At 28.7% G+C, this 15,282-nt stretch overlaps 1 protein-coding gene across 1 annotated transcript; it reads left to right on the plus strand.

The window, feature by feature from the left end:
- Window positions 1-714: 714 nt before the first annotated feature.
- Window positions 715-2,129, plus strand: LOC112524780 (LOB domain-containing protein 1-like). The gene is made up of 2 exons (XM_025134736.1): window positions 715-1,053; window positions 1,727-2,129. The coding sequence occupies exons 1-2, from the start codon at window positions 715-717 to the stop codon at window positions 2,063-2,065; spliced, it is 678 nt and encodes a 225-aa protein (XP_024990504.1). The 3' UTR covers window positions 2,066-2,129.
- Window positions 2,130-15,282: the final 13,153 nt, after the last annotated feature.

Below are 15,282 nucleotides of genomic sequence, written 5' to 3' on the forward strand. Positions count from 1 at the left end.
TACCTTGTGAATATTGGTCTTCAATTTTCGATCTTTAACCCATTTACCTTTCAAAGTTTTATTTTCTAAAAAATAATCAAGTTTCATAAAAATTGTACATTTTAAAACTGGGGAATGAAAATGAAAATTACAGAGAATAAAAATAGAAATGACTTCTCATTCCTCCAGTTTAATCAGGAATGAAAATTTAGGCTTCTGAGTGAATGAACTCATTATATTATCTAAAATCAAACAGTTTATTTTATTATAGTTTCCATCAATTACTGTTTAATAACTCTAACCAAACACCCTCATAATCAATTCTTATATTAGACAAAATATTTAAAATGTGTCATTAGCCTAACATAAGATAGAGGTTTAAAAAATAAAAAATGTGTGTTATTTGTAATGGGTACTACATTTATTCAAAATATATAACTTTAACTATTTAAACCAAATTAATAAAACTTTGAATAAATGTAAGAAAATTAAATCATGAGAAATACTGTAACAGGCTTTTTAAGAGTTCGGTGCACGTACAAAATCTAACAGAGCTGACATCATTTTCAAAGCAATGACCAAATGATGACGTCATACAACTTCATTTCTAGTCTCTATATATAACATATTCTCTCCCTGCCATTTTGCTCCATCAAAGTGGCCTAGCAATCCTTTTAGCTTTTGCACAAGGATAACATAATCCCTCCCTCAATCTCAACTATATATTTATTATAAATGGAATATTCCGGTGACAGAAGTAGCGGCGCCACCTCACCCATGGCCATTTCCACCGCCGTACCCTCAAGTTTCTCACACTCTCACTCACCCAAAACTTCTAATAACTCCTCGTCATCTCAGCTTAGCCCCACTAGTGTTCTGACTCATCCTCCGCCGTCCACTCCTTCCTCGCCACCACATCCGGTGGTTCTCAGCCCTTGCGCAGCCTGCAAGATTCTCCGGCGGCGGTGCGTTGAGAAATGCGTCTTGGCACCCTACTTCCCACCCACCGAGCCGCTCAAGTTCACCATCGCCCATCGAGTGTTCGGAGCTAGCAACATCATCAAGCTGTTGCAGGTAATTAATACCAAAACAAATTACTAATTAACCCATGTCTTAAAAAATTAATATCATAACTAATCAACTCTCTTAACAAATTAATATGTAAACCAAGTATTCGTATTTAATTATTTTATTTATGTTTAGTCTCCTTTGAACGTGAAAAACCTGCTATCTTTTTGTGTGAAATCAAGACTTTTGACTGAACATTTCTAGTTACATGTTCAACAATATACAACTATACAATTCAAACCCGATATCGTTAAAGATTTCTTTAACAAGCTCTAACCATCCAAAAAAACCCTTTTTTTCATCCTAATTTTCTCGTATTAGAACAAGAAATCAAGTCTTGGATACAAAGTCGATGGTTTAGTTGTTATTATTATTTTCGGGTTAAAAAAGTAAACATTTTAACATTTAAAATCTAAAGTAAATGTACTGATTTTCTAAAGGAGTATCCTTCTACGTGGGCCATTCTTTGAACAAATGTGGTTCAAGAGTTGACATTTGTTGTGTAATATAAAAAACCAAAGAGATGGTGGTTAAAAGGGTAAATTAGTAATAGCAATTGTCACCTAAATCAAAACCAGTATCATTATACCACAATTAGTTGTAATTGTTCTCATTCTCTTCATATTTTTGGATTTAAAGATGGTAACTTGAATTGACATAATGTATGTGTTATATATAGGAACTTCCGGAGTCTCAACGAGTGGATGCAGTTAGCAGTATGGTGTATGAAGCAAATGCTAGACTTAGAGATCCGGTTTATGGGTGTGCAGGCGCAATTTGCCAACTTCAAAAGCAAGTAAGTGAGCTCCAAGCAGAGTTGGCCAAGGCGCAAGCAGAGGTGCTTAACATGCAATGCCAACAATCCAATTTATTATCTCTAATTTGCATGGAGATGGATCAACAACACGTATCACCATCACCACCCCAACCACCGCAACAACAACAACCACTTTATGACAATCTAAACTTCTACTCTGATGATGCCAATTTGGGCAGCGTGTTCGAGCTTTGGACATGAACCTAAAGACCCCCCTTCAAGAGTTGATGAACCAAGTTTGAAACTTGAACGGGCAAGAGAATGAGATATTTGATGACAAAAGTCAAACGTAGTTTATAAGATTTTAATTATACTTCAATTTACTGATTTGATAAGAGATGATAAAGAATAAAAAAGTTACATAGATGAAGAGGGGTAGAGGGAGAAAAGTGTCATTGTACTAATAATATGCCGATTCTTGATTTAAAATCAAGTTATGGGTGACCTAATTTTATCTAGTCTAATTTGTTAAATTCTTCATTTGGCTTATTTTGTCAAACTTGTTATTTGACTTAAAATAGTCATAAAATAGAGTTTTGACTATTTTTAATCTTAGACTTTTATATATACACACACACATATATATATATATATATATATATATAGGCCTATTCAAGGGAGAACTGAGTTGTTTGTGGTAACTGTGAGAACCAATATTAACCACAAATCAATAGATCAATTAGGAAATTTATAAATTTGGTAATTTTAAATTAAAATCTTAATGCAAGGATATTTTTGGTATTTTAAAACTCTCCTCTCTTCTCTCTTCGGCCACCGTCCTCCGGTGATACCACTATGATACCACTGTGATACCTAAAAATATTGACTCTGTTAAACAAAAGATACATTGTGATACCTAATCATATATAAGATGCATAGTGATACCACAGTGTTACATCTTCGATCGACCACACAAACGACATCAATGTGATACTCAAGCACATCTGTGATGCGTTGTGATACCATTGTAGTATCACCGGAGGACGGTGGCCGGAGGACGGTGGCCGGAGAGAGAAGAGAGGAGGGAGGAAAGTTTTAAAATACCAAAAATATATTTACATTAATATTTTAATTCAAAATTGCCGAAATTATAAATTTCCTAATTTATCTATTGACTTGTGGTTAATATTGGTTCTCACAGTTACCACAAACTAATTAGTTCTCATTTGATTAGACCTCTATATATATATATATATATAGATTTTATGGGTGATGACTAGACCAATTGGTCTAGTTGGGGTTTCATCCCATTTTTCAAACATGTGGAGCTTCTAAATAGGAAACAAGAGTCTTGGAGGGGTGTGAGTCACATCATCTAGTAAGGGCCAATAGTACATCACTATTACATCTTAAACAATTAAGCCAAAAACAACAATTCAACCATGCATTCATTAATCTAAAAATAAACTTAAAAAAAGTTTGAAATTAGAGTCATAAATAAATTGAAAATATGGAAACTAACTAACTATCTGAATGTATTATTTATAATGAATAATCTAAATGAATCATGAATATAATGCATTTTCGCAATTCATGATATCATATATATTTACAACAAGTAAGTTTCATTGTTAACAACTGTCGTAACATTTACTATGAATAAAATATGAATATTTTGGGTTTTTAGATTTGCAAATAATTTACGGTTTTTATTTGTATCTATCATAAAATATAGAGAATATATATATATATATGTGTGTGTGTGTGTGTGTAAAATGATGGTTTCAAACAAGAACAAAAAAGTTTAAAACTTAATAAACAATTTTTGGCGCTTAAATCAATGACTTAACTAATTTGATAATGACATAATTATAATAAATGGAAATTATACAGGACATTTTGTAAATGGAAAAGAAGTTAAAAGGGTAATTTGGTCAATTTAAAGGTCAGGCATCTCAACACCTCAAGTAAGGGGTCGTTTACTAAATGTTTATCCGGGTAAACACTTATCAAGTAACATTATCTCACTAGATGAATATGGTAAGGACCAAGAATCTTACCCGGTAAGTGAGAGCGACGAATTTTACCATGGTAAGCGCTTATCGTGTAAATTGTTGCATACGATGTCGTTTTGGTGGACTAAATCTTATCCGGTAAGTAAATAATAGTGTTATTACCGGCAAACACTTACCAGGTAAGTGTTTGGTAAACGGCCGCTAAGAGTTTGTTTTGAAACCTAATATACAATACTTAAGTCTTTCTAAACTTAAAATATTTAAATTATTATAAATTTGAATTAAACAATTTATAATATATATATTAAAAAATTTAATGGAAATTTTAAATTTGCACAACTAAGTATTCATATGTGAGTATGGAAAAGTTTAATTGTACAAATTTTTAAAACTTGGCTGAAAGTAGAAAATATGTTATAATACACGTATTAAAATTAAAGAAACAAAATACTATTTTTTTTATATAATTTGTTTGATTGAAACTTTGAATACAATTTATATTTTAGATGCTCAACCTATTTTTATTTCTCATTTGAAATTATTTTTCTCACTATAATATATATATATATATATATATATATACTTAATAATTTGAGAACCTATTAAATTGTAATAACTTTGAGAACTTATGCATTATGTGTTATTTTATATGATTTTTTTTTTCTATCTAGGCATAATATTTATTGTATTGATCAACATATATTTGTTTCACAGTGTGTTTGTTTTATATGTATTTGTTTCATAATGTAAAACTTTTTTTATGTGTATATTGTATTTCACAAACACGTAAAAAGGTTCACATTGTGAACCGAGCACATGTGAAACAAATATATATTTATCAATATTATAAATCTTAGTCTTAGATGAAAAAATATCATATGAAATAACAAATGATGCACAAGATTCTCAAGGTTATCATATTTTCATGGGTTCTCAAAATAAAGTCCACCTACCTACATATACGCAGTTCCTAATTATCCAATATCACCATGAAGCTTGAGACACAAATCAAATAAAAATTTGCTAAAGTTAGAAATCAAAAAATAATCTAATGAGTTTAATTTTTAAGCTATATTATTTTAAGTGTTTGTGTTTGTGTGTAAGTATGAGTCTGTCTTTCATGTATGAACCTATTTTTATGTTTCTTTTAAATACGAAACATTGTATGAATAATGCATATTCATACATACATATATACATACACATAGACTAGTTTTTACAGTTTCTATTGAATTTATCCCCTGTATACACATACATATATGTATATATATATATATATATATATATATATAACATTTTAGTAACACTACAATATCTGAAATATCATACACTATATTAAACAAAAACATGGAAAAATAGATTATTGGACGCAAAGCTGTACATATAAGTAATAAGTTACACAAGTTGGATTTTGCACTCCATGTCTTTTTCTATAGGGCAGTATTATTTTACCCGTCTCAAAATAAATGTCCACAATGAAAAATATATACAATTTTAAAAATATGTAATTAACATTTTTTTGTAACTAACTAAACGATAATTTTACCCTTGGTGAGCGTTTGGTTCACAGGATTCCGTCGGAATTTGATGTAATTGGAATGATCAATTTCATCGACCAAATTCCATTATGACGTTTGGTTAACCTATGGAATGAAATTGAATTCCATAAATTCCATCAACCATGGATTTCATCATTCCATCATAGTGAGGAAGGAATTGAATTTTATTCCACCCAATATTCTTAAAACGGCAAAATCTCCCTCATAATTAAACCCTAGAGTCCGATTAAAACTTGTGTCTCCCTCATTGACGTTTTCACAAACTCAACCACGATTTTCACATACTCGAATACTGTTCTCTCGATCTAGCTTAGAATTCTCCATCTTGTTGAGGACTCTCGACCGGTTTTTTGGCTTAACAAATCCGGGCCATATGATTCTCCTTTACCCTTACCTTCTTAATAACATAATGGGTAATGAATTTCCGTATTAATATGTAAGAGTAATTAAAAAAATAAATAATTATTTTTGAGCGTAAACATTTATTTTAAAACAAAGTATAATAACATTTATATTTGAAACGAATAAAATATATTTTAAATTATTCTTCTAGTAAACAATTGGATAATTTTCTTCCACAAATTTCGTTATGTTTTCAAACATGTATAATTTGTATTTTAATTTTCAACAAGTCTAAATAGCACCATCAGTTTGGCAACCTCATCTCTTTATTAATCAACCGCCTTCACTGTTATGATAAAGAATAAGTTGTATTAAAAGATAATGTTTTTTTTTTTTAACTTCATTTTGATACTACGACAAAGAAAAATTATAACATTATAATATATTCTCCTTGTTTCTTCATATCCTTATCTTCTCTTAATTGGATAAAAAAGATAAAAAAACCTAACCCTCAAAATAAAAATAAAAATAAATAAATAAACTAAAAGAATTCTTTATTATCAAACAAAAGACTTTAAAAATCCCCCGAAACAATGGAATTAAGTTGAAAACGCATCCAGCGATATTAAACGTTAGTAAAAACATGAAAACACGTCGATAAAAAACGTGTTTTTTGTAATTATTTGTTGTCTATATTATATGGTGTCATAGTATAAAAGAATTCATGGGTTCGTCCCTATAAAGGGCTGTTTGGTTGGTTTTCCATGTATCGATAAAACTGTATGTGTGGATTAACTTGTCTATATAAATTTGGAAGATTTTTGTTTGGTAGAGTTTTTTTCTTAGATGTAGAGAGCATGTTTTTTTTTTAATTGGAAAGACAGGTTTTGATTTTTTTTTTTTTTTACTTTTTTTGACTTTATGCATAAAGTTTTTCCCTGAAACTTAATAAACCACTTTCTAATCATTAATTCACTACCAAACAATCGTATATAGTTGTTCAAATAAGATGTTAGTCTCATTAAGCTGCTAACAAACAGGATCTAAGGGGCCGTTTACTAAAACGCTTACTCGGTAAGTACTTACCGGATAATTTTTCTCATCGGATGAACATGACAAAGGCTAAGAATCTTACCCGATAAGAGCGATGATAAGAATGAAGAGTCTTACCCGGTAAGTGAAGGTGACGACTTTTACCCGGGTAAGCGCTTACCAAGTAAATTGTTGTATAGGGGAAACGTTTTGATGTACTACAATCTTATCCAATAAAATAAATTATAATGTTGACTCCTAACATTAAGCAGTTACAGTGTAAGCATTTAGGTAAACAGCCCCTAAGAGTCTTTTTCCACAATTACCGTGTAAAATTATCGATCATTGTTATGCCTCTTACCAGATAAGATTCTCGAGCTTTATCATTCTTATTGATAAAATAAATAGTACCCGGTAAGAATTGATAAACAACTCCTCATCAAATTTTCAAAATAGAGAACTTGAAAATAAACAAAATATAAAACGAAAAGAAATACGTTTTAGTTTAATATAATCTACTCCATCATATATTAAATATTATATTGAAATATTTAGAACAGTGTGCATTTTAACGAGAGGTTTCTATATGCTATTTTCTCTATTTCAAAATAAGTGTCTATCTTATTATTTTAGTTTGTCTAAAAATAAGTGTTCATTCTTAAAAATAGACATTTGACCCTTAATTATGAGATTAATGAGTCGTTTACTAAACGTTTATCCGGATAAACACTTACCAAGTTATATGACAAGGACCAAGAATCTTACTCAATAAGAGCGAAGACAATGACCGAGAGTCTTACCCGGTAAGTGAGACGACGTCTCTTACCCAATTAATGCTTATCGACTAAATTTTTGCATATAATGTCGTTTTAATGGACTAAAATTTTACCCGGTAAAACAAATGATGATGTTGAATTTAACCGGTAAAAGCTTACCGTGTAAGTGTTTGGGTAAACGACCCATAAAAAAATTTATTTCTTTATAATGGTAAAAGTGTTTTTTTGTTGATTAGAAAGCGGAATAATTACATATTTCTGATATATCTTTTTCATTGTAAATATTATTTTATGACGAAAAGAGTAGTTTTTATATATTTTAATGTTTTTTAAAATTTTGACATAATTATATTTTATATCAAAATAAAAGCTAATAATTAAAAAGGAATAAAGAGATCAAAAAAGGGACCCAATTTGTCGAGAAGGTCCGACCCGGACCCATAACCTACGCGTTATGGATTCACGAAATGTGCAATACAACTTATAACGCAAATATGAAACCGCGTCTATGTCACGTGCATATCCCCAATAAACCCTACTTCCACTTCTTTTTTAAAAACTATATTAATATACCATTTTAATATTTTATTAATACTTTATCATATATTTGTTTTCAAAATTGGATATAATTTATTTATTTGTTATTATGATTGACAGAATAGATACAAAGCTTGACTTTTGTTGACATGATCCTTTATGTTTTAATATAATAATATTTTATATTATCTATACTATATTATAAAATATTTTATAAAATTTCTTAAAAACTATTTTTTATATATGAAGAACTGTTTATTGATGTATGTTACTTAAAATTGAAGATTACAAGTAAATTGTACGTAAGTATAACTTATTAAAGYTTCATATTTGAATTTGTGTAACTAACTGTAGATAAACATAATCAATTAGATGATAAACAACTCATTTTAAATATAAAAATCTAAAATATAATTAGAATAATCATTGATTTTAAACAAAATACTGAATTATTATCTTAATAAAAAATTATACTATTAAACCAAAAATAAAAAATTAAATTAAAAATATACAAAGAAATGAGAATTTTTAAATAGTTAATTTAGTACTAATATCAATATTTCTTTTTTCAATTTTTATGGTATCTTCATATTTATATTTTATTCAAAAATAAGAACATTATCTTTTTCTCAAAAATACATAAAACTGTATTATAATATCGACTGAGACAAAAAAAAAACGGAACACTAAAAGCGAGATGTATCTCGCTGCATTGTGCGAGTATCCTTCTAGTTATTATTAAATAGATTATCTACAGGCTTAATATTGTTTGTATTTTATTATGACACATAAATAAAGAATGAAAAATATAATTGTTAAATAACCAAAATATAAATATAAATATAAAACATGAATATAGTTTATACATATGTTTTATATTATTGCCGTGTAAAATAAAAATAATACGCTGATTTTTCTAGAAGATTTATATATAAATATCCTTTTTCTTTTTTCTTGGGTCCCTTGCCGAACAATTCATCTGTGGAAGATGAGTCATAAGTTATGTCGATTCAACTTTTTTTGTCATTACAGTCAATTTTTACGGGAAGGTTTAATTTTCTTACGTTTATGTCAACAAAAATGAACATGGTATTTGTTTAATTATAAAACTTTACACAATGCAACCATGTGACGAGACTTTTTCCAATATTTATGCAGCGTAGCTCGTTGTTTTTACACTCTAATATGATTTTATTGGTATATCGTATTAATGGAAGAGTTCATTTATAAAACTTAAAGTTGTTTTAAATATTGTATGATATTTGCAGATAATTAAGTTGTTTATATTTTAGGTTATCTGTTGTGTTGTGTGAGTCAATGTAATTATTAGGTGAAAACAATTAATTGATGGTATTGTCATAATCCAGTTTGATTTATAATATCCAAAACTTAAATAAAAGAAAGAAAATGAAAGTAAGAAGTCAAAGATATGTATTTTTGGAATGTTGACCAAGTGGCATCCATGTGGAGTTTATAATAGACAAGAGAATTGACCATTAATTGTCTCTCCCATCCATCTCATTTTTTTCATCATTTCTGTTTCTATTTTGTCAAAATTAAAACCAAAAAAACGTTTTCAGAATGATTGTTTGTATAGTAATTGGATTTTATTGACCAAAATATAACTGGTATCAAAAGATATTTGATTAAAGACACATATATTCTATTTATTCTACGGTTGAGTTCTGGTGAAAAAGAAAGTTAATATTAGAAGCGTAAGAACGAATCTCGATCTTTGGATGCACATTAGGATAAGATACACCAGATCAATCATCATATCAAACGCAATTCATAGGTGAGTTTGAAATTAAAGGTGATCAAGGATTCAAATTTATTCTTACGCTTTTCACATGATATTTTACCTGAATAAATGGTAGGGATGAAATAACGATATATATTTTTTTTTCATTTTAATAAATATAATAATTAAATTTTAACCTGACTATATCTAGAAGTTATTGCTTTTGCTCATGACTTCTCTATCCTACAAACAAGAGGGTACTTTTGATAATTTTGTTTAGAAAACAAGGACAACATAAATTTTGCATACAAATGTTCAAAATAAACACTTATATATGGACGTTAAATACCCCCCAACAAAAACACACACACATATATATATATGGGAACGTTCAAATAAAAACCACTCAATTTGTAAAAACCGTGAAAACCTCATTCAACCAATCATAATTTTTCATTTTGTTCATTTTTTTTGTAATTATGAGAGGTTGATTAACCATTTTTATTGTGGAGAGTATTAATCATGGATATTATCATCTTCATTATTTAACTTTAGAGAAATACATGAAACAGTTTCATTAAAATTTTATTAAATATTATATGAAACAATTTCATAACCATATATGAAACAAATTTATCAAAAAAAGTAATATATGAAACAATTTCACAAGACTAAACAATTTCATGAAAAAAATTTCATAAGATTAAACAATGAAATCGACGTATGAGGGTGGTTTGTACAGTTTTTACAAATGAGGGTGATTTTCATTTGATCGCTCCTCTATATATATATTTTTTGTTTCAAATACAATCCGTCGCATTTGTACAACCAATGCAACCCAATAAATTGAGATATGTATAAAAATGATGAGAGTTCATTTATTATGATTTAAATATTTATGGAAGATGAATATGGTTCATTAATTATGATCAATACTTTATATTAAGAAAAAATCAAAACTTCTATGAAATCACATATTAATCAAATGAAATGGACGGTTGAGATTGAGTTGTATTGGTTGCACAAATGTCAATGGTTGTATGATAACCAACCTATATATATATATGATTAAACACAACCAAAATGGATGCAAGTGACTTGGTGAATACGACCAAAGGTTGCCTGCTAAGTGCCTGTCCGTAATATTTGTTTAACCATATATAACTGTGCGTATCACATGTAGTCATATATGATTTTGGAACTTCTCTATTTCTGACAAATTGACCACATTTTTATTTGAAAATTACCTTACACACACACACACACACACATATAGCCTCAGGTTCAGTGAAAACCCCACACACACACACAACAAAAAACTAAAGAGCACCATAATAATAATAATTCATTTATCCGGTATGCACATGTGCATAAATTGAAAACATTTGATGGTTTTTGTGCATATCAGACATTATTTTTCTGCAATTTTTCATCTAGGACAAATGAATAGTTATTAGAGTGTTCACACTTTTCTCTTTTTTGTAGTTTTCTTACTGAATCCAACCATACATGTATATATATATATATATATTTAAATTAATTTAAATTCTTATTTATATTTTATAAACATTATTTTAATATCCATAATAGTAACATATGAAACCCTCAAAAGAGGAAGTGAAACGACTTAGAAGAATCGACCTTCAATTTAACGTTAGTCATCAAGCTACGTTGTTGTCATTGAAAAAAAGGGAAAGCGGTGTAGCACCAGTCAAGTCCTGAAGCATGGACCTAAATTTTCGAGTTAGGTCGATTATCATTACCACCAGAGTCAAGTTCATTCGCCCCGTCTTAGGATTCTTCTCCAAACATCTATAAATGCTATATATGGTGGTGATACAAATTATTGACTTAATTTCTAAAGTGATATAATTATATTGACTATTTATCATCAATTGAAATTCTTCAACGAATTTATGTAATCAATGTCTGCATCATGTGCAATTAGTCTTTAAGACGTACTAAATAAATCGAACAACGCTTTCAAAGAAAAGAAAAATATTGTTTAAGATGCATTTGGTACATCTGAATAAACTATTAAGGGGGTGTTTGAGATTGCTTATTTGAAACAACTTATACTTTTCTACAAAAGCATTTATCAACTTATTATAAGTTAGAATGATTTAACTTCTTCAAAAACTTTTTATTACCGGTTTGGCACCGGTATAAGCTGTTTATCCAAATACTCAAAAGTGCTTATTACCAGTACTACACTGGAATAAGTCAATAAGTTGTTTTTATAAGTAATCCTAAAACATTAAACTCTCTTTACAAGCAATATTATGAGACTAGATGGGATAATTTTGTGATTATTTTATCTCACCAGATATCCTCAAACCAACTCTAATATAAAAATAAATCATTATTCTTCCTTTAATTGTAATATATTGTAATTAGTATTGACAATATGTAATTTATTATTATTATTATTTATAATTCTTGAATTAAATAGATAAATGGTTTAAAAAGAAACTATCTTTTTAATGCTGATTAAAAATAATCAAATATTAAAATATTTATAATTTTTAAATAAATGGTATGTTTCTCTCATAATATGTCATGGAAGACCCGACCAAAGTAGTGTGAAGGTTCCATGGTGTGTTTTTGGAGTCCATGCACGACCGTGGTCCACACTCACCCCGTGGCCCAATGCAATCACACACTTACACGTTTCCTTTGGACCATTATCCACACATGCTACACGATCTATTTTTTTTACTTTTTTTTTATAATTTTTAACTACAAATATTTATTTAAAAAAATCAAGTATATATATATATATGTATGTATATGTGTATATGTGTATGTGAGCATCATTAATATCAAATTCATAATCATTAACCAATAATTTCAGGTCGTCATGTCCTGAATTAATAACGACGTGATTTAACTTGACAAAAAATGAAACGAATATGTACATACACAACTTCACACGACTTATAGAATTCAGAAGCAATTACAATGATACATGATTTAACGTGTTTTCGCTATATATATAATATGAGTTGAAGTCGGAATTTAATCGAGTCTCATAGCTTTTAAGTTTAGTGCATGTGACCACCACACGATATTCAAGACGTAGGGACAAATCTTGTTCTCCAAAATAGGTGAGTTTGGACTTGCAAACGCCCAAAAATTTTTGTGTCAGTTATTACAACAAAATAAATTCTCGTTACCTATTAGTATTACAACTCGTATCCCGACCCAAAGAACACAAGTATCATCCATACAATTTAAACGTATTTCATTTGTAATTCAAGGATCCTACTCTATATTTGGTGTTTACGACAAGACATCTCAAACAAGAAAGTTGAGTTATTTTCTTTAGAATAGACTTTCTATTTATATAGTTAAAATGTATTCCTCTTTTAGTATGTTATTTTGATTGAATCAAAGGTATGGTACATTTTTCAAAAGAGAGCTTTTGGAAGTAGTTTTATTCAAAATAAAATCAAAAACAAAAATATGTTTCAATTTAATTCATTTGTTATTAAATAAAATCATTTTTGTTTATTGATTATATATTAAAATACTCTGCAATAATAACAATACATATTAAGTTGTTTAAAATCATCCTGCATAACAGATAGTATTATATTTTTTTATACAAATAAATTGACATTCAGTATCACAAAATATTAAAGCCTTGGAACACGACATCTTTCTTGTCGTTTATTCTTTACAGTTGTATATATGACAAAGATCAGTAGACTTGCATCCTGATTAAAAACGCATACACATGTATAGAAACGTTTACAAGTCTTTATATCCGACTTTTACAAAAACGAATCATCTCCTTAGTTGTAGTCTTCGTGGTCAACAAACATCACATATATGCAATGTATGCAAGCACGTTATTTCATCTCATGTCATAACCATGTATAATTATACTTTTTCAGTTGTTAATTATTTAATATATATATATATATATATATAATAAAACTGAAAAATGATTAGGGCACTCATTGAGTTTGACTTTGATCTCCAAGATTCTTTTGGTTGATAGTGAGTTGAGACATCCATAAGTAAACTAGTTAACTTGGTATGAAAAGTTGAATTGATGGTTGGAGTGGTTGTTGCCCATCATATTAATATTAATCAACAATTATATAATATTAATATTAATCAACAATTAGATTCCAAACGAGGTTGCAAATCTCTGGACTTTGTTCGAAATTAATATTTAATTAATAATTAATCAATTATGATATTTATAATCTCAAATTTGCATTGTAGGATTTTGTTTTTTTTTTACTCAGAGAAATGAATAATTTACAATCTCGAAGGAAGGTTATTTTATCAATGTTGTAATATAAAAGTATGAGGGAAGAGAGAAAAAATCGATATGCTGATATAGAAAGGTTCATAATTTTAAGTAATTCATTTTTTCTGAGTCCACCTTTCGAGACATGTTGATTCTGTAAAAATATTCGATGAAGGTTAAACACAAATTGAAATAGTACAATATTCAAGTTTGTACTCTCTTTTTTCCGCAAGAGTTTCAATTAATCAAAATACTGATGCTGAAAGTGGATTATTTACAATGATAGTTGATATTATTATAGAACATAAGTGAACTATATTTCATACTGGATGAGTGTTTGAGAATTAAAAATCTCTAAAAATTATGTATGAAGTTTTATATAGGTTGGAGAGGGTATTACCGAGTTTTTCAACTTGGATAAATTTGACCCTGTTTATACCTAAAGAGTTAGAGTTTTAATGCGCTGCGAACGTCCAAACTGACCTTACTGTAGACGTCTGGATGTCAACTATGAGAACTTACAGGATTGTTATGTGTGCGTTTATAATTTACAGAACTATCTATCGTACGCTTGATCAACATTTATAATTTTTAAATATCTAATCAATAACCCAATCATTGTTATGAATTGTTTGTCGAGTCAAACGCTTCATTTTCATAAATAGAAAAGACCGTGTCAATATCTGATTGGTGTTGAGGTCATTTCGACCAAGTGTATGCCACACGAGGAATCTTTTCTTTCTAATCCTAGAAAAATGGACATTTTGACTGTTACCTAAATCAAATTTTAATACGTAAAATTATTTAGTCAGTCTTTTAATCTCTACAAATAACTTCTACCTACATATGTATGTGTGTGTGTACCATTTCTTCGTCACAAGATTGTATTTGTTTTTAGAAGACAAATCATTTTTCTATTACTTTTTACTCCGACAACATCTAGGGTTACTCGCACAATATGATATATGTACAAGTAAATTTATTAATCAATCAAAGAGACCATGAATTGTGGTTGAGGTCTTTTTTAATTAGTCTCTACAGATAATTTCACCATATGTTTGTACCATTTTCTCGACACATCACTGTATTCATATATATATACATACATACACACACACACATACACACACACATATATATATATATGTGTGTGTGTGTGTGTGTTATTCGACATATCAGATCATGTTTTTAATACATAAAATATTTTGCCGA

Source organism: Cynara cardunculus, assembly GCF_001531365.2.
Source record: "Cynara cardunculus var. scolymus isolate 2C chromosome LG 1, CcrdV1, whole genome shotgun sequence".
In the NCBI taxonomy this organism is placed as follows: Eukaryota; Viridiplantae; Streptophyta; class Magnoliopsida; order Asterales; family Asteraceae; genus Cynara; species Cynara cardunculus.